This window comes from Gasterosteus aculeatus, chromosome 1, assembly GCF_964276395.1.
Source record: "Gasterosteus aculeatus chromosome 1, fGasAcu3.hap1.1, whole genome shotgun sequence".
NCBI classification, from domain to species: domain Eukaryota; kingdom Metazoa; phylum Chordata; class Actinopteri; order Perciformes; family Gasterosteidae; genus Gasterosteus; species Gasterosteus aculeatus.
Window position 1 is genome coordinate 7,790,941 of NC_135688.1, and position 25,156 is coordinate 7,816,096.

Sequence of the window (25,156 nt, forward strand, 5' to 3'; positions counted from 1 at the left end):
CAAGGAGGTGTGTGTGTGTGTGTGTGTGGTAGGTGTGTGATTGGGACTGAATGTAATCACGACTGTGCCAAGCTAAAATGGAGCGCAGACAAGTTCTCCGAAAGAAAGAAAAAGGGTGAAAGAAAGAAGCGCGGAAGAGCTTTTTCCTTTTCTGGAGACTTGAGTGTGGCTTGTTTCACCCTCAGCGCGGTGCACACATCGCAGCATCACAATCTGCCATTCATTGTCATCTCATTTACTTTTGCTCATTATGAGTCGATGCAAATGTCGGGCCAGTCAACATCTACGGCCTAAAACATTAGTCCAAATTACTATCAACATGTAGCAGGTTCGGCTTGTTCATCTCCATGTGTCTTAATTTTTCAGCATTCCTCCAACAAGTTTTCTATTTCTGCTCTTTGCTGTCTTTCCTGCGTCTCTGGAACATTGCAGTCAAGTGAGGTCATAAAGTGTGTCTCGGTATGAGGCAGGCGGCTGTGCCAAATGTCAGGTAGAGAGAGAGGGAGACGGAGAGAGAGACACAGACGGAGACAATAAAAGAAAATGGCTGGAAGAAAATGCTTGTCGTTTTAAAAAAGGTTGAAAAAGGAACAGAGAGCTGGAGAATAAAAGGGTGGTTATAGGAGGGGGGGTGAGGGAATTAGTTAAGGCTGGTTTTTGCAATACAGGTGCATCATGTGTACATAATCAACATCTCAATGACCATCTTGATATTTCTACACTTCATAACGTTGGCCCACACGTGTCTGATTCATGGATTATCTCTCAAAGTGTGTGTGTTTCTGCTACTGTTTGTGTATTTTTTACTCCGAGCAAGAATGAAGCCCGTCTTTACGGCTCGTTGCATTACAGCCACTCTCCAAAAAGAGCTGAAGGATGCTTTGTGTCCTGCATTACTGACCATACTTTAATGTTGGATAAGTGCTGTGAAGACAATATACTTTTTGGGATATTTATTTGCTTAGGAATATTAGTCTTTTTTCCGAAACTCTTTCCAAAACATTTAACGAAATGGGCCAAACTTCTCAAATGAATTTGTGTTGCAATAAAAGTAGCCACCAAAAACAGTCTAAACTGCTTCTACCACCATAATGTCAAGATTAGAACAAGTAAACCTCCTTTAGTATCCAAACGATAGAAGAAAGGTCATAATATGTGTTTCTGCTTTATGGACAGCCTTGACACGTATAAATGGCATCTGTCTGCACACGACAGTCTGTCTTCCTTCCTAAAAAGTTGGGGAAAAAAGAGACGGGGAAACTGAAAGGAAAGAGACAGGTTGGTTTGGGTTGTTTCTGCTTGGATTAAGTCTAAAAGCTCAGTGTTTATAGCTTCAGATTTATGACTGACTTTGTTTTATCAGGCCACCCACATGGAATCAAATCATTTTTCCTTTTCTCGTTCACTCCCGTTACAATCCCCACTCCTCGCCAGATGTGGTTGTGTCGAAAAGGAGCAGTAAAGGCAGACAATGCTGAAGCAGTGGGATCATTTGCTCACATTTGAAAGTACTTACTGAGATGCAAAATGGCCTTTTTATAATATCAATGTTAATTTCTTTTATATAATTGATTAAAATATCACTGGTAAACCAGTTGCTAAACCAAATCATGCTCAATATTATTAGATAGAAAGTAATCAAAAGCAGTGTTTATCCTTGTGATCAGTGGACGGGGGAAGAGCTTATCCAATGACGTGCTCCTTTGAACACCGATTTTGAAAGTGAAGTTCAAAGACACATTTCATGGTCACAGACATAAAGGATTTTGTGCAGGTGTTGGGGGGAGGGGGGGGCTCTTTTCGAACACGCTGAAGGTCACTCCAGGTTTAGTGACGTCCAAAAAGCGCGGCGTGCTGAGCGGGGTGAAGGTGAAAGGGAGATGAAAGGATCCGCGTATGGTTTGTTGTGGTTGAAGGACGCCGTGACTGAGCTGACGTTGAAGGAAGAGCTCTGATGAGTCAGACGATCAAACGGCCGCGCGGCGGATACCTGCGGCTTCTATGCCGGCCTCTGGTTGTGGGCATTTTGAGTTTACTTCCGCCACTCCGAGGTGGACAGATGTGCCTAACAAGCTTCATGGAAAAAGCGAGGATGGTATGATTGTGTTTTGTGGTGACGTTCAGACCTCACTCACAGTGGGCGGAACTTAGCAGGCCTTTGTCATTTTAATGTTGTTATTGAGAGAACTCCGGAGAGAGAACGTCTCCTACCCCCATCTTGTCCTCCACTCACATGCAAAATATTTTGCCTGTCTCTCATTCTCTCACACACACACACAATATTACTTTTGGGGCAGGCACAACAAAAATGTTTTGTGTTCCTTTGAGTAAGAGTGAATGTGCGTGTGTGGGTTTGATTTAATAATAGACCTACTTGCTTAGGGGGGGGTTTACCGCAGAAGTAATTTTGATAGATAGCTGTTACCAATTGTGTGTGTGTGTGTGTGTGTGTGAGAATCAAAAGCTTCTTACTGAGGACTCCAGTATATTGATTCTTGAAACACACTTTTCACTGTGAACCGCTGCATCTTCCCATAACTCCACCACTTTTCTACAACTTGTATAGGAGCACGAGACTTGTTTACCAACCTTGTGTCTACAGCTGGTTAGCTTAGCTTAGCATAAAGACCTGAAACGGGAGGAACCGTTATCCAGGCTCTGTGCAAAGGTAACTAAATCCGCCTGACCCGCGCCTCTCAAATTGAACTAATCAGCACAAAATAGTTTCTGTTTGATTAGAGCTGAAGTGTAAAGACTTGGTCCAAAGGGCTTATGAGCAGTGTATTCCTGCCGTTCTATTTCTTTCTTTCTCTTAAAAAAACAAACTGTCACCTGCAAACCAACCGCATGAGACCTGAGAGTCAGTGTGGTTTCTCACATTTGGAAAACAACCCCGTGGGGAAGCTGTGCTGGATGTCCTCGCCCTTCCTTGGTGACAGTGGCGATGCGTTTGAAAATCGCCAACGTTCCCTTTTAAGGATAGCGCGGCTCGCCCGGGGAAAAAGGCATGACAGCTCGACGCGTGAGCAGCGGGCACCTCGTCAGCCGCCTTTTGCCTCTTTTGTTATCCTCATGTCTTGTTCCCGTCGCTGCCCTCCGGACTGGATCTTCCCAACGCTCTCAGCCTGTGTGGATCCACCCAGTGTAATTACAGAGCAGTTTGCTTATGTAAGGAAAAGCCTCCTCTGAAACAGCACTTTCCAGCACAGCTGCAATTTCAGCTTTTATTTTTGTGCACATTTCTACATACTGAAGTTTGTGTGACCCATATCATGCATGATGAATAATGGTTTCACATGGTTCTTATGCTTCTTGGAAGACGGGGTCATCTTAGGCCATTGGTGTGTGTTTGTTCCATGGATATAGCATGGTACGTTTTTGCAGGGTTTCTCCCGTGTGAGTTTTTTCTTGTAGATTACTGTCCAGGTCACACTTTCACAGGCCACGTGGCCACAAAGATGTCTAATGTGAGAGTTTTGTTGATGAATTACCTAATCAAGGCTGCACTATTGGCTGCCATGTTCTGAGTAAAATCCCCTCGGGTTTAAATTACAGCTGCTGCTAATTGTTTTTTTCAAAAAAGAGGGAAAAAAAAACCCTTCCTGTTAAAACTCCACAAAATATTTATCATACCACCAAAAATCCACTACAGAAGAAGTCAAGGGATAAGAACTCTGAGAATGTGTCTTAGAATTGGCTGTTAATAGTCTGGTGTTCACCAGACATGTTGTGTGTGAAAGGTAAAAAGAGAGGTTACAATTGGCAATTACATGAATCCTGCACCACCCTGACAAGCGAGTTGTTGCTCGCTGTTGAAGCCAGTGAATGTTGTCTGGCTGTTCAAAAAGGCTTCTTTAGTAAGTTAATGAAATGCACTTTCATCTTAAAGTATGACTTTGTGCACCATGAAAGATGTAAACTGCAGCTTTCTATTTGTATATTGTTGCCTAATATGTGGTTGCCTAATGACAACTTGTTATCACAGCTCACTTCGTGGGTACCAGGGGACTTATTCGTCTGCGGGTATTGTTGTTGCAATATGCATATTGTTTTTTTGAATTGCTTTTAATGTACAGCACTGTACTAGATACCCAAAAATGGAGGTTTCAACCACCAAAGGGAAATAGTTTAAATAACGTATTCTGGACTTTGTCACACACACTCAAAAAGCAGTGGAATGCCTAAACTCCCATTACTATTAATATATATGCTAGTACGGTTTTGTGTATGCGCATATCACTCCAACACAGACTGTCGTGGACGCGTCACTCACACAATGGTACGACTGTGTGTCCAGTGCAATGCGTAGCGCAGCATAGTTTGCAGCGTGGTCGGGCACACGCACACTCGTGGACGGGGTTCAGGCCCGGGTCCGTCCGTGGGTGGACCGGGACGCCGACTCCTTAGTTCTGTCGCTTTATCTTTGGTTGTCCAGAGAAACATGACGGTAGAAAGTCTTCCGCTTCCTCCTCCCTCCTCTCTTTCTGTCCTCGTCGTTCTCTCGCCCTCTCCCTCGTGTCTCTTATGGCATCAGTCCGCCGGTTTGGATCGTGCTCAAGCTGCCAGCTGAGAAAGTCCCATCAAAATGGGAACGGGAGAAGCCGGAAGTGTCGGAGCGTCGCTCCCGAGTGGCTGCTGGGATCCCGGATTAAGGCGCAGGGAGAGGAGGACAATTGGAAAAGAGAGACGCGAGCAGCGAAGGACGAAGCCGTCGCACAGGCAGGTGGTGTTGGACGTAGTTTGAGTCACCTCGGTTTGTTTGTCTCGCATTTCCGTGATGTTTCTGGGGAAAGAAAAATTAGACAACCCGTGACGAAACAAAATATTTGTATTTGTGTATGTTGTGTGGGTGAGTGTGTGCGCTGAATCAGAGGTTGGATAAACTTTGTTGTTTAGCTCTGCTTTCACCGTGTTACCTTCACAGTGACATCACCCTGTCATGTGTACATCACCTCCATGGCGCCATTAGATCATCCGCAGAACTAAGATGGCATCACTCCACAGCTCTGTCAAGTTTACTTACCACTCAAGTCGAAATCGTGTTTTTGCTTTAGGAATTTTGTCTCATGAGTGTCCAGTTTTTAAAGTATTTAAACTACGCAGAAGAGAAAAAACAAACCAGTGCCTCAATACTTTTAGGGTAATTTTAAGGTAGAAGTAGCAGATGTTATTGGTTTTAGAATGGTTTACAGTTGATTTTATCATGGTTTGACCCGTACAGAGTGTGGATAAATGAGATGAGTGAAGACAAAAACAAGTAAAATGTTTTGTCTACTTTCTTAGAAATCTTTAGTCTCTGTTGTCCCACAGAAAGTGGTGCATTGCACATTCACAGCAGCATTAAATTATGTAACTTTTGCATAGAATAATGTTCTGCATGCCTGAACAAAGCGTAGAACTTACTGCACCACTACCAGTAGTAGTGCACTTCCAGGACCATCTTAATGTGCGCGCATGTAGGGGACATGGATGTAAGAGACCTATTTTCATCACTGCACAGACCCTTTGTGGGTCTTCACAACACTTGATCAGCTTTGTTAACTTCTCGCCATCAAACATCACCTGCAATGTGAGCAAGACATGTTTCCGTTGATTGAATAAATTACTGTCTCCTGTTTTTAGATTAAAGCAGATTTAGTTAACAGTATTACCATTATACCAATCAACATGCAGACCATATTATGTCTTTTTTTTTTAAAATTTAAGTTCCAGAAGTCCAGTCCCCCCCCGCCCCTCTCCCAGGTGAGCGCCGAGGGGCTCGATCGCTCGGGCCGCCGCCGACCTTTGTACTCGAGTAAAACATTTCGTCCCTAGATGAGTTCTCCCAAAACTATGAGTCAGCCTGAAAATATGTTGGCCTTACCTCAACCGAGAAAACTGTGTGTGTGTGTGTGTGTGTGTGTGTGTGTGTGTGTGTGTGTGTGTGTGTGTGTGTGTTAGATTGTGAATCGGATAAATACGATGCCAAATAATATTTAGAAAATATGAAACGGCTTTTAGCTCCCACTTCGTTCCTTTGTGCGTCAATGTCTGATTGAACATTATGGGCGTCTGACTTATCAAACACTGTAAAAATGATTTCTTCATGTATAATTTTACCTAAACTGAATGTCAGCATTGTGTTCCTACACCTTTTAAGAATGTTTTTAATCAGTGTTGTCGTCTGTGAGCTAAACTTGGTTTCAGTGAAGTTCAGCTGTCGCACAAATCCGTTTCCCATGTTTTCTCTGCTAATTCAGTGTTTTGTTTGCATGTGGCAAAGAGCAAAAGTGTTGCTGAGTTTTAAAGGGTGTGTTTGAAAGTGTTCCTCTAATAGAGGTTTGAAAACGTGATTAGGTTGCGGTTCGTGGAAACCCAGTTTATGAAGGGAACTTTGTCATTTGGAATAATCAGGAAATACTTTATTACAGTGATTTACTAAACATGCAGGATCAGAATGGTGACGTCTTTGGCAATTGGACTCACATTATTTGATAGAATATTAAAAGGGGGATATCGATAATGTGATTAGATCAGGAATATTCCCCCTTGGCTGAAGATCCGATGATGGGATGAGAGGTAGGTGGGGGGGGGGGGGGGGGGGGGTGCTTTGGTGGAAGGTTGCATCAGTTGGTCCGGAAGTGACAGCTGAGCTGAGACGTGAGCAGTTTGCAGCAGCAGCAGCAATTCCAGTCACGAATGACTAACACGTTCTTTCACCTCTCCGGTCCACCAGAAACGTCTCAAATCGGTTGGACGGCTCCGACCAAAAGACCACCTGCAATCTGTGTTTAGAGGGCCGTCGGGGAGCCGCAGCTTTACCGAGTGACTTCACCCCAGCTGATTACGAGAAGCTTTATGGATGCAATAATGGCACCAGTTTGGAATTGGATCCCCAAACTAATCAATCCTGCAAGTTTAACCCTGGTTGTCGCCTTGAGTGAGAGAGTCATTCAAATCTTAAATGTGTGTCAGAACAATTTGGTGTGAAAAATGCTGTTTATTTGAAATACTTGAACCAGAACCAGCAGTATTTAAAACCTTTCCGGGTACATCATATGCAGTCACTGCTTATGTAACTGATCTGTGTGTGTGTGTGTGTGTGTGTGTGTGAATGCGTGCTGACCTGCTGTCCCTCAGCTGTCGCTTGCCAAATATAACGGCAGTAATCACTATGACAATAATGATTGTTAATGATGATGACTGCCATTTATGTTGAGATTGAAGGTGTGTGCGCAAGCGTTTCTGTGTGTGTGTGTGTGTGTGTGTGTGTGGGTGTGTGTGTGTGTGTGTGTGACTCTGAAGGTATGTTTGAAGGGCTCGCACAGAGCTCCCATCACGCAATGACAGCCAGGGGTTTTGTGGGTAATCGGTCCCGTCTCTCCTGAAACAATGTGGTCTTTCTTCACTCCTCAATAGGCTTCTTATTTTCAACCAGGCCTCGACTTTTTCCCCCTTCAAACATTTTCACATATTCACCAGTTGGCATTTCGATTGTGTGGTTCTGAAATGTTATTGTGCTAGGATAAATTATTTAAGGTTCACATAGTGTGCTTCAGATATTTCACGTCACTACTTTGCCTATTTACTCAATGATTGTCAGACTAGAACAAAACCACGAAAAACGTCTATCTATGCTATTTCGTGACCCTAGAAAAACAGGCTTGTGGTAAAATGTCCAAACCTACGAGATGAACGTTCCCGCCTTTTTCAACCCGGTCAAACAATTCCAAGCAAATATTAGCCAAAAACAATAGTAGCACCGTTCATCATTTCAGTGCTCAGGCGACTCAACGAAGTTGTGATTGAAGGCTGAGCAGAACAAACGCACGCGATAAGATGTTCCTAAGAATAGTTCACAATCTGACCTTCAAGTTTCAAACCATTTAGCGGGGCTCGAAGAGAGCCGCGCGTCCTTGTAGCCATCGTTTTGAAAATGTCAAAAAGTTTCAATCGTGTCTTCGTCACATTAATGACGTGTTTAACATATTTTCTTCATACAACGTGTTTACATTTTGAGCCATTTGGCCGAGTAGCTGATCGACAGTTTGACTCCAACCGTCAATAACACCCCGAATCCATATTTTTGCGGTTGCAACAGCACAGTTGTGTCTCGGTAGAAGAACGTGTTGTTTGACTTTTTTTAAACCCGGCCTGTGATCTACGTCACCGTCTGCTTTGTAATAAGGCGAAACTGCCATTGTGATAATAGATGGCTTCAGCTCCGCACTCCCTCATCCAGACTTGAATAACCTAATCTTTAGAATCGAGAAACATGCGGTATTGGCTTTTAATTTGAAAAATGTGCGCAGAGGTGAAAACTGCCTTTTTAAGGAACTGTTTCTTCTGTGTTCTCCTTCTTGCAGGAACCATAATTGTCTCCATTGAGAGGGCAGGGCAGGAAGTGGGTTTGGGGGAGGCATTTTTGACCACACACACATTTCCGTCCTGCATCTCCCTTAATGTGTTTGTCAGAGAAGAAAGACAGTGGGAGCTGCGCTGCTTCAAAAGATCAGTATGCCACTGTATTTAAGTTAGACAGTGATGGAGCTGCAGCCTTTTTTTGGCTTAGGAAAGACGATGGCCGCCCCTATGTGTATTATTTTCTCCCTTGGCAACCGTGTGTGTAGATATGTTGCCATAGGAATGCGGTGACCTCAGATGTGCCAGTGTTTCTGTTTGAAGGAAGGAGGAGGAGAGAAAAATGTTTACATCTCTTCCCCACCTTTCTTAGTCTTTCTTTTATTAGTCTCTCTGCTGTCAGACATCCAGCCCCAAACTTTTGCCACTGAGATCATTGTTTGTTTCTACGTCAGTCTCTTTTCTTTCTGACTGTGTCTCGGCCTTCGTCTTTCTGTCTCCCTCACCTCTCTCGCTCTATTTTTATACCCTCTCCCACCGAGCTCACATCTGGATCTTATTGACAGAGTGAACAGCCCTCTAGCCATTAAAGACTCCCTGGACTCTCTGTGCGTGTGCGTGTGCGTGTGCGTGTGTGTGTGTGCGTGTGTGTGTGTGTGTGTGTGTGTGTGTGTGTGTGCCTGTGCCTGTTAAAGAATGACAGGCCTAAATATGAACGCCTCTGTATGACACACACACATCAAATCCATCTGAAATGTCTGCGGTTTATTTTAGGCCTCTAACTTCCGGTAACTTGAATAAAATATTGTGAATAAGAATTTTAAAGTCGGTTCAAACATGTTGAATTCATTATTTTATTTGTATTCGTATGATTCGTAAGATCATCCAAAGTTTCCAGTAGTTCAAAAGGGAACTTTTAGAACAGGTTGTATTAAAAAAAGAAACACGATGCTCTTGATTCCTTTCTATGATAACAACATTCAATTTGACACTTGTTTTCCTGTGTCAAACCTCAGTAGAGCTCATGAACACTGTGGTTGCTTCCCACTGTTAAACAAAAACTATGAACCCCACATGGAAGCCGTGGCTCTGCAGCTTTGTGTGTAGAGAATCTGGCCTTGGTGTTTTGCCGTGGGGGTTATTTGAATAATGATCATGTGTATTGTAAGGGCGGGTAGCTGTGGACGCTGCTGCTTAGTCTATAATCATGCATGATTCAGAAGTTTTCCTCCAGAATCCCTTAAATTAGTTAACCTGTGTTAATGCAAAGCTTTTGTCTTTACAGCTTGAACATTTTTCTCTAAACCTCTTTTAACCCAAACATTCTAGTCGTTCACGATAAAGGATTTGATTCAGATTATAAATGCAAAAGACATTGCTGAGGGACTGTGATGTCAAACAAGGACCCGCCTTGCACAAAGTGAACCGTAAATCTACCCAACTACCTCAGGCCCTGATGCCTAAAAAAACCTCTCCTAATTGCAGTTTGAGGTGGGCGACCTCCAGGGCCGACACCCGACCTTTTGACCTTTCATCCTTCACCTCTGTGGCAGCTAAATGCTACAAGCAGCAGCCCAACATGGAGTTAACAACCAGACAGGATCGTATCTTCCTAATGACATGCTACAAAAAAAGAAAGTCTTTTTAAACTCCGAGGAGGGGGGAGAGCGGCGTCCCAGATCGACCGACTTTTTGTTTGTCACATTGACTCTTTCACAGCGTGGTGAGAGTGTCAACATGGATGAGACGAATGCGAAACATGAATGTGAGAACAGGATGGAGGCGCAATCGAATGCTTAAGACCGACAGGGAAGAGGCTCCGTATGGATCGTGTCAAACTGATCCGTCAGTCTGGTGCCTTAATATCAAACTCGCTGTCTCTTTCGTATCTGAAATCATTGCAACCGTATTCTCATCTGATCTGAACATAGAGATGAGGGCTTGTGTTTTCTATAACTATTGTGATCGGAGAGCTCTTGTTTGGACTGTGTGGGTGTGTGTGTGTGTGTGTGTGTGCGCTGTGCTCTATTAATAGGAAGAGGAATAGCACAGGCCTGGGAATGTTGTTCTCTCCGGAAAAACCAACTTTTCTTTCCCCCTTTTTTCCCTCGGCCTCTGAGTGTGAGATAGGATGGACGTGATGGGGAGGGAAAGGAAAATGACAAGATAAGGGGAAAATGGAGGACGATGGCACGAGAGAAGTGAGGGGTTGGGGATTTTCCCCTAAAGATAATTATGTCATTGAGTTTAGCCCCATTTCTTTACTGCCTGCCTGGTTTCGATTTGATTCCGCCAATGTTGTTATATTTGAAGCACTTGCTCCTCTGGCACGTGAGTTATATTAACCCTCTGCTGCATCCTCTCCGCTATAATCGTATGATCTTATTTGTGTGGGATCATTGAGTCCTTTTGGTTTTAGGCGCGTTGAAAGGACAATATGTATGGCGGTCGAATATATCCAGGATTTTGTATGGCATCAACGGTCAAGCTTTTCCGGCCTGATTGCTTCCCGTCTGTACTGACATGTGTGCATTTAAGCAGTACAGTAAAGCACAGAGCTCCTTGTACAGTGTGTGCGGATGCATGCGAGTCACTGTTTGTGTCTAGTGTGTGTGTGTGTGTGTGTGTGTGTGTTTGTGTCTACATGCAGACATGCTACCTTGATTCCTGCATTCCTGTCATTTGGGCTCAGGCCAGAGAATTCTGTGAAGCGAACTGGCGCAAGGAGGTGGGAGGGAAAGAGGAGAAAAGAGGAAAGGAAAGATTGAGAGGACTTCTTATGATCCCTTCCATTCTGAGAAAGGGTTATTTTTGACCACAACGAGCTGATTGTGATGTAATTTCTTGTCTTCTGTCCCCCCCCCATCATAATCTCCACACCCTTCTCACAAAATGTAGTTTGTTTTTAAAGGCTCAGGACCAGAAATGGCTCATCATTTGTCCCCCGTGTTGACTGAGAATATAAACCAAGAGTTCTGTGGAGTTTCTGTTCGTGAACCGAGTTCCTGGCAACTTACGTTAAACCAATTTTCGCAAGTGCTTTACTGAAGTGCGCTTTGAATGCCACAGGTATTTGAAGGCGTCACGGAGTGGGTGACGGGGTGTGGAATCCCGGAGAAGGCGCCCGAAGCTCGGTGGCAAATAAAAGGAACCGTGAGTTTGAGTTTAGCCAGTGTGCGCTCACTGATCTAATCGCTCCCTCTGAGAGCAACTTTGGGACCCAGCCCGTATCACACACACACACACACACACACAGCTACACACACAGACACACACGCAACACTGCCATATAAGGAGAGAGTGCGAGGGAATCGGGCAGGGTTGAATCAGGGGGTCTCTTTTCTTCTCTCCTTTTTTTTTTTGCTTCATTTTCTCTGGCTATCCTGAAGTTCACTGGCAGCTCTTTTTCGCATTCATGCTATAATCCCCCCCCACCCCCACCCCCCACTCATCCCCACCTCACCCCCCCATGTCCGAAACTGTTTCTCCCTCTCTCTCTCTCAGCAGACACCCAGCTCCTGGAAAGGGCTCTCTGAACCATTTAAAACATTTCCCTCCCGCTCAGGCTTTACTCACGAGTACACATTAACTAAACGTCCCACTGCTCTCCAGCCGCTGTTCAAATACGTCGCAGACATTAGCGCAGTCCAAACACACGGTTCACGGAGTGTGAGGCCATTAGGAGACAGGCCCCGTTTTTTAATCTGGAGCGCAAGCAAACAAAGGAGCACTTCCACTCCCGAGTCGCTCAATGCGACAGTTATTTTCTGCTTTCTGCAGTTTATTTCCGCTCCGTGCGAAAGTGTTCTGTGTCACGCTGTTTCGTTAATATCTCGGCAAAGCAGCAGCGGTTAATGTGTCGTGTAGGAATGACGGCGAGCACCCCCTGTGGCTTCTGTGTGGAACGCGAGCAGCGCTGAACGACCCTGGGAGTATCCGGTTGTGTGTTCCTGTAGTGGAGATAAAGACCGTGTTTACTTCTTTTAAATTTTTTTTTAGTTCTGTGCCACTGGGTGTGGGGGGGGGGTCCGCCTCATGGGAGGGTGATCCTCAAGCGGGGTCTTCTTCTGTTCACGTGAACGACGAGGAGCTCCCCGCGTTTGACATCGCTCCTTCTACTCGCTGGCATGGAACCGGCTTCTGTGCTGGTCCAACGCGCGACATCCGACATTTGCTGCAGTGCGGAAACTGGCGAGACGAGAAAGAGATTATTCCCTCCTCGCACAGCCGGGACACGAACACCCCTCGGCTGTATCTGCTCATCTTGTGTTTACGCTAGCTCTAAGCTAGCTGAAGTATTAAATGCCTTCTGCGTAGAGTTTGTGGACTCAAAATAGGTCTGTTTTTTATTAATACATGAGACATTTAAGACAGTCGCAGTAGGAAAAGAATGAGGAGAAGCTTTTATAAGCAACATCTTCTTAGGCTAAGACACATTGGAGTTTTATGTTTTCATCTATTTCTGGCACGCAGTCGGACCTCCATGATGATGCCAGATGATTCGTTGCTAAGAGACTGTTGACGCAGCTCTGTAGTGTGACACTGCAGAGCTGATGTTTTTCGTGTGTGTAGGTGGTGAGCGGGAGTTACCCGGAGCTGCTTGTGTTTTTTTCTTCTTCTTCTTTTTCACCTATTCATGCTTTTTCTCTTCCATTCAGTTGTTTCCCTGGCAACCAGTGTTACATAGCAACAGGTCGCACAACAACAGATCTCCATCCCGCAGCATTCGTACTGCTCCATCTCTCTTTTCCCCCAACTCACCTGCCTCCGTGTCCTAACTGAAAGGTCTAAAAAGTAACAAGAAAGAAGCGGCATCTTCCTGGTCTGCAAAGACAGTTTTGCACTTTCAGTCACTAAAATCGCTGAACTTTATGGAGGAGCAGTCTTGTAAAAGGACGGAGTTCCCGACCGAACCGGGGAAATGTATACGTCAGCTGTGACTACCGCGGCACTCTCTATCCAGGAGCCGCTGGGCTGGAAGCTGCTGTGTTGCTCGCTCTCCAGGCGTGCGGCCTTAAAGCTGAAACCGTTCTAAACTGGTTTCACTCCGTGCACTCCTGGCTGCAAAGGGGAAGTCACGCCGAGCGACTGCAGTCCAATAACCCTGCCAACGTGCACTCTTCACAACCTGTGATGGAACGTGGCAGTAAAGTTACGAGGCCGCGTCGTACGTCTGGTGTGGTCACACGCCCAGCTGTGATTTATGGGTCCCTCCCGTTGGAATACACGGAGCTCATTATTTTGAACGATATGAAGGTGGTTGATGTGGCTTGTGTCTTCTCTAAACTCCCCGAGATTAAAGTGATATCTACAAGACCTTATTGGCCTTTGTTACCTCTTCTCCACCTCCCCTCCTGTGCTGCTCATATACAGTGTAGCGGTTTATGGATTTTTTGGCATTTTTATTCTTGTAAATCGTGTCCAATAAACGGCATCCTTCTCCGACGGCCTTTTCCTGGAAAGGTTTAGCATTCAGCGCTTTTTTTTTAAGAAGGCCGGCATGTTTTGATTGCCTTAAGCCGGAATAAGACGTTTCATTTATTGTAGCTTTACCAGCCGACCGACCTGTACACGCGCGCACAAAAATACACACGCGCAAGGATTTTAAGCTGTGAGAGGTCAGCAATGTCGCGCATACAGGATAAGGAGGGGAAATGGGCGGAAAGAGGGAGAAGAGAAGTATAGATGGGGGGGGGGGGGGTAGAAATAAGTTAGCAGGAGATTTAGGAGGTTTGGGCGGGGGTGATTACTCTCGGATAAATCGCAGTATCATAGAAGTACATCTGTTGGGAAGGACGCGGACTAACCGTCTGCTCGGTGCCCTCGCCGTCTTATCTCTTGTGGCTATTTGCCTCCACATCCTCTTCATCTCTGCTTGTGATTGCTCCTCCCCCCCTTCCTCTTCGTCCCTTTCTCGCGCTTCTCTGTCTAAAAGTACTCTGGATACCCGTATGCTCGGGGGGGGGGTTGTATGCGAGCATGTCCGAGTGCTGCTGAACGTTATCACCGCGTGCATCTTCCACGGGACACAGCTCCCTGCAGGGACATCCTGACTGAGATCCCTCCCTCTCCCCTCCCTCTTTGAGATCCCGACCTTAAAAATATATCAACAGAAGGAATGGGGGGGTGGGGGGGATTTTATTACTCTGATTTTGTGAGGGAGGCAGTGTGAGTGAGATGGGAAGGATTTCCAGGAATCATCAGGATGGAGGGTGGAAGAAAGGACAAACTGGGTGGGAGAGACAGAGACAGAGACACAGGGAAGGTATTTCCGGAGTGGTGTTGGGGTTAAGACTAGTCTCTGTGGCTGATGGATATCTCCGGTTTCCAGTGGATTGGGTGATGGGCTGATGGGCAGGAAGTGGATGAGATTTTTTGGCTGGACGGGGAACGGAAGTCGAGTACGTGTTGGTGATGCTGTTTGGATCGAGGAGGCTGAAAAACTTTTTAAAAAGAAGGATCACTAAACTCACAAATATCTTTTCAAAAACATCAAACTATAGTGTGCGTTGAGTCCAGAAATGCCAGCTTTGTGGCCTTAAACGTCCTGGTGGCGAATGCAGTTCTATGTGTGGGAATATCTTTTTGAAGTATCTTTTTTTTTTTTGGTCACACAACGTTTGACTGATAATTCCACGGCCTTGGATTTTAATTGCGTTGGCAGTTTCTCCTTATCGGTCTAGTTTCTTGCCTCTTCCATAATAAAATTCAGTTTTAGGCGTCAGAGCGGAAAAACATTATTCTCGGGTGCCCTCCAGTATGTGTGCGTTTCAGCAAGTGTGTATTAGCCGAAGCATCAATCGTGTCCTCGCCTCCGCCTCACCTCTCGGGGACAAAGACTCTTTTCACAGCACACGTATCTCTGTCTCTCTCTCTCGCACACACACACACACACACACACACACACACACTCACACACTGACACGGACTCGCACAAATCCACACCATCCCATAAGGGCGTATTGGGAGAGCGAGTAGATCTGGTTACCTGTACGCTCTTTCTCTCTCGCCCACGCATGCTAAAGCTTTGAAAGCAATCACAGCTCTGTTAGACACCACTTGTCGTTTACTTCGCTCATTAAACTCTTCACGATAAATAGTATCAAGATAAGTAGTTTATGTCCGTATTGGTGTTTGCAGGGGCCCGTTATTTGATGTCACGCGGCTTCTGAATGAATCCGTAACACCCTATTCAGATGAGTTTAACTGTGACCCTGTGGCAGGAAGAGATTAAAGAAATATTGTAGTGATTTTTCAATATGAGTACTGCCCCCTTGTGGATACTGTTGAAGCATGTGCTTGTGTGAATCCACTGTTTGACCATATTTATCTGTTGGAAGCAAGAGACTGATAGATGGAGAGCGGGTGAGGTGACCCTTGACACGTGAGGGAGGAATCAATGAAACGCAGTGAATGTGACAGACGGAGCTTCATCTCAGCCTCCTGTGGGGAGCAGCGGGAGTTTTTACTTTCTTGGAATTGTAATCCTGTTATCCGGCACTGGACAACCGAGCTCGGCGCTCCTGCTGCACCCACAACACCTGGATGACATGGGCTTTATTCAAGATCAGTTGGTTTGAGTAGCCATGTGTCCACATTTGCTGAGGTTTCTTTCTCTCTGACACACAGCCACACACACACACACCCACACACATGTCAGACAATGTGCCGACAGGTGTTTTCCCACATGTGCATCTATAGATTTACCTCAGAGTGCCTCGTTTTTTTTTAGTGAGGACAGAAATTGGCTCAGAGAGTGTGATGCAGATGTCACAGCTGTCATTTAACAGCCCTTAATAAGACACTCTCACAGCCAGGCAGGTCCGCTGATTACGAATCAAGCCACACACACAGACACACACATTTCTCCTCAGGATGGCACAAAATACGGGTTTGAACCACAGCTGCAAATTGAGCCCACTCATGATCAGCCACATACACTTCTGGCACGGTGTAACTACGCTATCCTGGCATGTTATATTTGCTTTTGAATGCAATGTGATATTTTTTAAATAATGGCAGGTTGTTATCGGACCACAGGCGTTATTTCCATGCTGGATCTGTAGACCGAGTAATGGGGTTGTGAAATCGAGTGGCGCTCACGATCGGTGTCGTCTCTAATTCCCTCAGTGTTTAATGGTGATTTATTGTCTCAGCCAAACTGCACTGGAAATAATAAATGAACTCTTATGATTCCTGGAAAAGGAGGCGGGGACGTTCCGTTGACCATGTAGTTGAGCATGTGAAACTCATTTAGGGAGAACACTCCATCCCCTGGCTTCCCACTTATTTTTTGCATGTTTGTACACGCAGAAGCAAACACACACACTCACTCATACATACATACACACACACATACACACTTTATAGCTGTTTTTCCTTCACAACTTAGCAGCTGTATTCGTCCAAAACTAAACAGGAAATGCTGTGGATGTGAGCAATCTTGAGTCGCTGTAGTTACACGATGCTGAACTTTGAAACCTCAGACTCTGGAGGAAAGTGAGCTTGAGTTGCTTAAAGATTGTATTAAAAGTTGTTTGTTGGTGCATAAAACAAGTAGATGTGTCGCTCACAGAACAGAGTGTATGTATTGAAATAATTCTGCGGCCCCACTCCCAACATGCCAGAGAGATTGTCATCCCTGATCTTTGTCACCAGACCTTCAAACTCGTCAGTAGTTTCTATGGCAACAAGGATTAAAGGCCAATTTCCTGCCACGAGCTTGACCTTTAAATTTCCCCTGCGACCTTTTTTCTGTTGTCACCAACTGCTGGAGAGAAAGACCAAAAGTGTGGTTTGGTTTACCGCTGGACAAAAGCCTTATTTTGTAAAACTAAAATAGTATGCATTGTTGAAGTACTCTGTATTGAACCGGCTGGCATCGAAGCACTCAAGGCTTGTTATTTAGTTTAAATATTGCATAGCGCACTGCATTTTTAAAGGTACCGTTGCTTCCATAAGTTACTTGAAAGCTGTTAAAACCCACATGGCGTGCCGTGTTCTACTTCTGAAACTTTTTCATTAAAACTGCATTTTAGATTTACTGCACTCAAGAAAACTCTCTGGCAACATGTGTGCCGTAGCTGCTGTGTGCACGTTTGCATAACTGTGCACACACACAAGGCTCCTTTTGAACCATTTGGTCAAAAGTGCAGTTTTCCAGTCTCAGTCTCTAGTCCAGGGGTCGGCACCCCTTACTATCCATTTGCCCTATTTTCTACCAAATAAAATAGGTTTGGAGCTGCAAAGGCAAATTTCTTGTTATTTTACTTATTACAATATGAAATTCTTAATTAGAGGAAATAAAGGCCTTCATTGAGGTCAATTAATCACAGAACTATGCAGGCTTCCCCATATTTGTGGAACATAATAAAATCCCTGAAATAAATATATATACAGGCCCGTCTGCATTGAAGTTAGACAAGTATTTTTACTTACAGCCGTAGCAACCGAACATAAAAGTCTGAGAATATACACTGAGGTATTTTAATGATTATTTTATTTATTATCTTTAAGAAGCTGTCCACGCCACACAACTAGCTTCAGTAGTCTAGTCTGGAGGCTTCCTCCACTTGGGACTGTCAATCTGTTACAAGTATATAATAATATACTAATAATAATAATTGGTATCGCATATCCCACGTTTTAGGGGGCTAGTGAAGGTTTCTATAGTCCCAAGTCCATTAAAAAAAGAAAATCCACAATTCCAGTAATGCAACTCAACAGTGTCTTATGTCTTATGAGACCCAAACCTCCTAAATCTCCTGCTAACTTATTTCTACCCCCCCCCCCCCCCCCCCCCTCCTCGTGGGCTGTGTTGAGTGAGACGACATGGATGACCCCCCTCCATAGCCATGTGTTACAGTAAACTACTCTTTTCAAATGCGTTGTAGACCGCGGGACAATGAAGCTGATCCTGGTGTGTTATTCACTTAATAACACCCTCGCTCGCTGTTGTCATGGTTATCGTTGGACCGCTGCTGTTCAGGGTTCACAGAAACGGAACGCGACATCGTCGCCACTGTTGTGTGACATGGAGATGGAGATGTTGAGAGTTAGTGATTGCACCCCCTCCCCCTTTCCCCCCCCACCCACCGCCCCCGGTCCTTTGGGGTCCTCCATCCACTGTTTTGCGGAGGGTTTGGTGGAGTCTGGCTGAGCAGGACGGGGCTGAGCGTCGTAAGCGTCTGCCCCGCCGGCTGCTGCCTCTCGTTTTAAACACTCCGCGAGGGGAGGGCCGTGACACAATCGCACACACCCCCCACACACACACACGCACACACTTTTTATCCCTCCCGTGGTCCACACACACACACACACACCTCGACATACACTCAGGTCCTGCTTACATCATCCGAGGCAGTAGAAACAGATCAGACACCCGTGCGCTCCTTTGCCTTTCCTGTACGGTGCGCTTTGACGCACAAGACTGGATCAAGTAGAACAGAAGATTTGCGTGCGGAGAGGTGGCTCTCTGAAGGGCTGCATTATTGAAAAGCATCTGTTGCCAGAAGAGGAGAGCAACTGGAAGAAACATGTTTATTTTATGTCGCGAGGAGGAGCCGAGGCGGTGAGCGCTTTGACACTCAGTCTGTTTGTCGTATTTCACCTGACTTCATTTGAGTGGACAAACGGACGCAAAGCCTTCAGGTAGTAGTTGTTTCCTTTTCCTGCTTGTTTTCGCCGGCGTCTATGTGCCAAAGCAAGTGTGCGTTGGGCCACAGGGATCGCTCCATATGCTGCACATGGTTCGAACCCTTGCCCAGTTCAGCATTGCTCTGGAGGAAATGAACGAGAACGGAGAGAACACCGGGGATGAGGGAGGCGGCGGAGGAGGAGGAGGAGGAGGAGGAGAAGAGGTGGTGGACAGAGATGCCGTGGATCAGTTCAGAAACAACAACAACAGGAACTCCAGTGGGAATTTGAATAGGAATGGACTTTGTGCTGGAAGCCCAAACGGAGAGGTAGAGTGTGTTTTCTGTCTTTGTGTGGTTTTCATTGAGCCTCATGAACATCATCACCTGCCTGTCGATATCGAGTTCTCTCTCTCCCGCCACCTTCTTTTCGCTCTAGTGCGCTCCTCTTTTTCTGTGTCTTCTCCTCGTTGTTGCGACCTCCTCCTGTGTTCGAACACGTCAGTCTTCCTTTTGATAACATCGCTTCCCTCAGATCGTCCTCGTTCACTCGCTTTCATGGAATTCGAGCGGAGTGAGTCACAGAATTAACTCCAAAAACTACCAACCTGCACTCTTTGTGGTCTCTCCGTCCATCTGCGCCCGTTTACAAGTCTGTGTTGTGTTCTGATGAGCAGGGAGGAGATTGCTGTAATAGTTTTGAATTGTCATTCATTTTCATGTAAGGCACCAACTCATTCTTACTGCAGACATAACTACAGCAGGAAAGCGGCGGAACTAACGCAGAACTACAGAAGCTTTGGGACATTTGCTTTCTCAAAAGTCCTTTCAACATTTGTGGAGCGCTGTCCGGTTTTGGTCAGGAAAATCTATAAAACCATATTGCAAAAATATCGTGAGTTTTACCGAGGTTAATTGTTTGTCTTGTTTTGTTTGGCCATCCCTCAAAAGCCCAAGAAATGTTTAACAACATAAAAGAGTCCGAAAACATCAATAGATTAAATTAATATACATTATCAGTCAAAAGTTTGGACACATTCATTCAATTTATTGAAAGTGTCCAAAAAGTGTGTCCAACCTTTTGACTGGAACTGTATTTTCCGGTCGATGATCAACTAATTATTTTCTCCTCAAACAATACAGTTTGAGAATAAAATACAAATTTGGTTTGTCGTCCTTTTGGTGTTTTAAAGAAAATATATATACACACTATATATTGTGTTTTATATATAAAACACAAACCACAGACTTTAACATATGTTATCTCATCAGCTGATCGTGTGACTGTAAGGTGAGACCAACGAGAGGAGCTCTGGAAAGTAGAGCGTAAAATAAGAGGAGAGCAATGGAGGAGGTGGCGGAGATGATGATGGAAGTGCACATTAGAAAGAGACAAAGGATTTATTCACTACACAGTAGGTCACGGAAGTCTGCCGGCATAACATTGGGTTGTACTTGGAGATTATACAGCTTCTGGAAAAAAACACACGTGCACACCGACAGGCTGCCGCTGACATCTGTGTGACACTGTAACACGTCGCTTCAGGAAGAAGTAACAGATTTCAGCATGAAGAAGATGTGGAAATCAGTCCGTTTACAGTGTTTGTATGAATGGAGGAGGAGACGGGTGATGAGGATGCTCTCTCTTTTGGCCAAGACGCCGCCTGTTGCTGCTTCCGCCAGCTTGTTGCCAGGGGATACAGTCGTCGGGGAGTTTGGCGGAAGGCAGCAGGGATGGAGAGGAGTGACGACAGCGATGACATGACATGAGAGAGAGAGAGAGAGCTGTGTTTCTGTGGCTGATGCTTTTAATGGAAATACTTCATACAACAGAACGGTGAATCAATGCCAGTATTTGTTTTAGTTCGATGACGTGTTGTGCCTATTTTTACCACCTGTAAAAGCCACGAATTGAAAGAAAAAAACAATTACATCACAGATTCAGTATTTCCTTATCGCTTTTATTAGACTAAACTAATAAAGACTTTAGACTTTAACGGCCCCTCATACCCACGGTGAACCCACACAGGTGATTTTGATCAATATGGCAGAAACGGAACCATAATCATTATTTGCGAGCAGCTATGTCCGTTATAGCCGTGTCACAGAGAAGAAAGTGACCTCGCAATATGTTTAATGAATTGAATCCAGTTCCTCTCATTCGACAGCCCTCAAAGGCCAAAGTTTGGCCTTTTCAAAACTACGCAAAGCAAAATGACAGCAACATGTTTGTGTGGTTTTATACAAACAAAAAGTAAAGGGCAACTCGAAATCCTTGAGAAACAGAATGTGTTATCAAAACAACTGGGGGGGCGCGGGTGAGACAAACGCATTGATTTATTTTGCTTGTTCGTTCTCTAGACTGAGTGTAACCAGCAGCAGTAACACACAACGGAACAACACAAAAGGCAGAGCCGCACCACCTAGAAGAGACACGCACCGTGACCTCTGCTGCACGAATCCTCCGCCGATGTAGTTTAGGCAGAGCGACATCATGTGTGTGTCCTCTTTGCTGTCACGTTTGGCTGCATGTCGCGAGCAGCGACGCGCTTCGTGGACCCCCCCCGCCCCCCCCGGCACCAGAGCTCGGCACCAGAGCTCGGCACCGGGCGCACGTGTGAGAGAACGTGCCGTTCCACACGGGCACACACACACACACACGTGTGCTGCACGCGCTCGTTGGGACCTCTTTGCGGCAAATACTCACCGGGGGGGGGGGGCGGTTGGCGGGGGGGAGGGTTTCCTTTCCGATCCCCCTCGGTGTTGCTGAGTGACGGGGCTGAGGACCCATGAGCCATCCATCATTTACCGCCGGGTCACCGGACGCGGCCCTGACTGCCATGTAACGTTTGAGAGAATAACCCTATTTTACATAGGCGGCTTCAGGGCGGATTTAATGACACACGCATTCTTGCCACATCGCGCCAGACGGTGGTTGAAATAGATCAAAGTTATCAGATTATTTTGAAGGTGTGATCGCAAGATTTGGGGTTTCAGCAAATGATGACTCATTCCGTCTGTTGTAAACATCCACCACTGTGAGATATCAACTTTGAATCTGTACGAAACTTACAGTATGTTCACTCCAAATAAAGTGATTCAGATACGCGGGCGATATTTTTGACCCGTCATCAGCCAATAGTTTGACGAGATTACGACCTGTCTGATCGTCTGACAGCTAACGTCTTGCCCTGTTATCAATTACCAAAAGTCTACTTTTAATTATAACAAAGAAATATTCATTTTCTTTTGAAGGTGAACATTTGGCGACATGCGGGTGAACAGCGAGTCAACGTAGCAACAAAGTTAGTGTGTGGTTTTATTAAACCGGATTATTTTGATGTTATTTTCCAATCATTCCTTGCAATGTTTCACTGTGTTCTGATGATAATGTGTGTAGGTGTTTGCAATCTAACAAAAATGACAGAACGGAGGAACAATATAGCCGTCAGCGATAGAGCCCCGCTGTTGTTTTTATCCCACGTCTTCCGGTTGACGTGATTTAGTTTGTTGGTTTTTGTCACGTTGGCGTCGGAGTAATGATTCAGGCAGTTGTGAAAAATAAAGTGGATCTGCATACATCAATTTGATCAAAACAAATGAGAGTTAATGTCTACGAGACATTCATGCAGAAGGAGGCAGCTGTGTTCTTGTGTGTGTTTTGTGCAGTAGACTGACATGAACCGGTTGTAGCTGCCAGTGAAATCACGGCTCCGCTGCTCGTACTGCACGCGTTTCTCAGATGTCAGATTCACACAGCGGCCCGATACCACAACACGCCAAATATCAGGAGTCTTCTGATCCGTCTCGCTGGTCACATCTCCGTGGTCAACGAAAGCGGGTTATGCAATCAGTCCATTTATATTTACCCCGAAAGATGAGCGATTGAACTTCCGCCAAGCTGCTTCTTACAGAGTTCAGGCTGCGGAGCCGAGATTTCTTTTAGAATAGACGAGTCGTCCCACATGAAGATTCATTTCGGAGTATGGGTGGAAGGTTACTGTGGCCTTGCGTCATGCCCCCCCCCCCGAGCCGTGCTTATATCGCAGAGCAGAGTAGACTTGGAATGAAACTCTGAAGCAGAACGTTATTGACTTCAAAGAAAAATGATTTGACCAAAGAGATGGTGACGTGTAAATATCAACCTAAAAAAAAACCCCACTGTGTGCACTCGGTGCCTGTCACCCTGCGGTGGCTCAGAGCCCCTGGGATCAAAACACTCATCATGGACTTTGTAGGGAAGTTATTGTTTGACGAGTATTTAAAGCACACAGTGGTGCTGGTAGAGAGGAATGTGTGTGTGTGTGTGTGCGTGTAGGAAGGACACCGTGGTTACATGGGCACCACAGGGTTTCGCCTGTAGCTCCGTCTGATATTTATAAGTCATGTTTAATTCTGTACCAGAATATTTTGGGAGGCTCCGTTGAGACCCCTGAAATAATACGTCTTGTCTTGTTCGTGATCTTTAAATCCCCTTCCGTTATTCCCCTGCCCGTCTTTGTCAAGCAATGGGATGGACGTTAGTAACACACCTGTCAGTTGTTGCCATACGGGTCCTGATTTTCATTCATGACATTAAAAATCCACCTAAGCTTTTTAACTGTTGTCTATCTTGGTCTCTTTCTATTCTCCCTCTGTGTCTCACTGAGTCGGGCTTTTTGTCGGAGAGGCTCATTCACTTGCAATCATGAGTCATTGTTAGTGTGGACAGCTGAGTCAAGCTTTGTCTCAGTGGGCTTCCTGGCCTCTGTGACCCCTAATCTGGTCCCTTTGTGTGTGTGTGTGTGTGTGTGTGTGTTGGTGTGTGGGTGGGGGAGTGCGGGGGAGTGTTAATGTGCCACAATTCTAACAGCTTTTCAGTCTCCTCTCTTTTTTTCTCCTGCATAATAATCTTCCTGATTTACTTCTCTGACACTTTATAGCTGATATTTCAATCAAAGAGCTGACAGAGCTTGAAGTACAACCCCAAAAAATCTTAAAGTACGTTTTTCTTTGCTTCTACAAGAAGATTAGGCAAATTGCAGGTTGAGGTTGAAGGGAGATCTGCATTTAACGTTGGTCACATATAACAGCCGTGGCCGCGATGTTCTTTGTTTTTCTGTGAGGTGTGGCTGGTGTTGCAAAGGCAAAATGCAAAATGTTACAAATGGGAGATTTAAAATGCCAGGAAAAAAAACATGCTTCAGCAATTATAAAATTACAATAATTTTAACACAATAGTGTGTTTGTGTGTGTGCAAAGTAGAAAGTGTTCAATCCTATGCTAACGTGTTGGTTTGCACTTAAATCAAGTTGTCTTCTTTTCTTCTTGTAATTTATTTTCCATATAACACGGTAGTTGGGCAACTCAGTCATTTCTTTTAGTTGGACTCTGACAACACAACAGGTAGCACACAAAACCGGATACCTGGTGGTGAAACAATGTCAACTGAACTGGACCTGATTAAAGGTTAAAGGTCACGTTCTATTACAAAAAGGCTAATGCCAATTGACTTCATTCCGGTTCATATTGACAGCCATTAACATTTTTAATCACATTTGAAATTCAGAAATGTTCAGTGTTTGAGTGGGTTTGACTGCCCTTCTGTGTAAGCGGGAAAACAAGCGTTCTCCCTGTCGTGGACCCTCCTAATGAAGATGTAAATAAGTGAAGAAGACGCGTGGAAATGCTTCGATGGCCGATCCTCCTCTTTTCTCTTCCCAGGACATGAGGAAACATGTGATGATGACCCTCTTGGATACGGAGCAGTCATACGTGGAGTCACTACGCAGCCTCATTCAGGTAACGCACAACTACAGACTCTCACTCCAGCACACAGTTCACCTCAGATATTCTTACCTGTCTGGTCTAATAACAAGAACAAACATCGCACAGAAGCAGACGCAACACAGATTGCTGAGGATGTGAATAACGAATGTACGTAACAATGTTGTTACGTAATCTGCTTATTGCCATTGATCCTGTCGGGCTAATCTACTAACCCCATCACACGACTCGCTGTCGTCAGCATCATCGGACACCTGTCCCTTCGACAGCTAATAAACCACCACCTCAAATCTTTGCTGCTTCCTTCTCAGTCTCTCTCTCTGTGTCACACACACACACACACGCCATCACTACTTGTTTTATAACCTGTCACCGTTCGCTGTGTGTGGGCGAACAGCATGTGTGCTACCACACAT

At 45.2% G+C, this 25,156-nt stretch overlaps 1 protein-coding gene across 1 annotated transcript in view; it reads left to right on the plus strand.

The window, feature by feature from the left end:
• Positions 1-25,156, plus strand: part of arhgef17 (Rho guanine nucleotide exchange factor (GEF) 17) — a 46,746-nt gene that overhangs the window by 8,264 nt on the left and 13,326 nt on the right. The window contains exon 2 of the mRNA XM_040175936.2: positions 24,678-24,755. Within this exon, the coding sequence (XP_040031870.2) occupies positions 24,678-24,755 (78 nt within the window). The remainder of the gene's footprint in view (positions 1-24,677; positions 24,756-25,156) is intronic.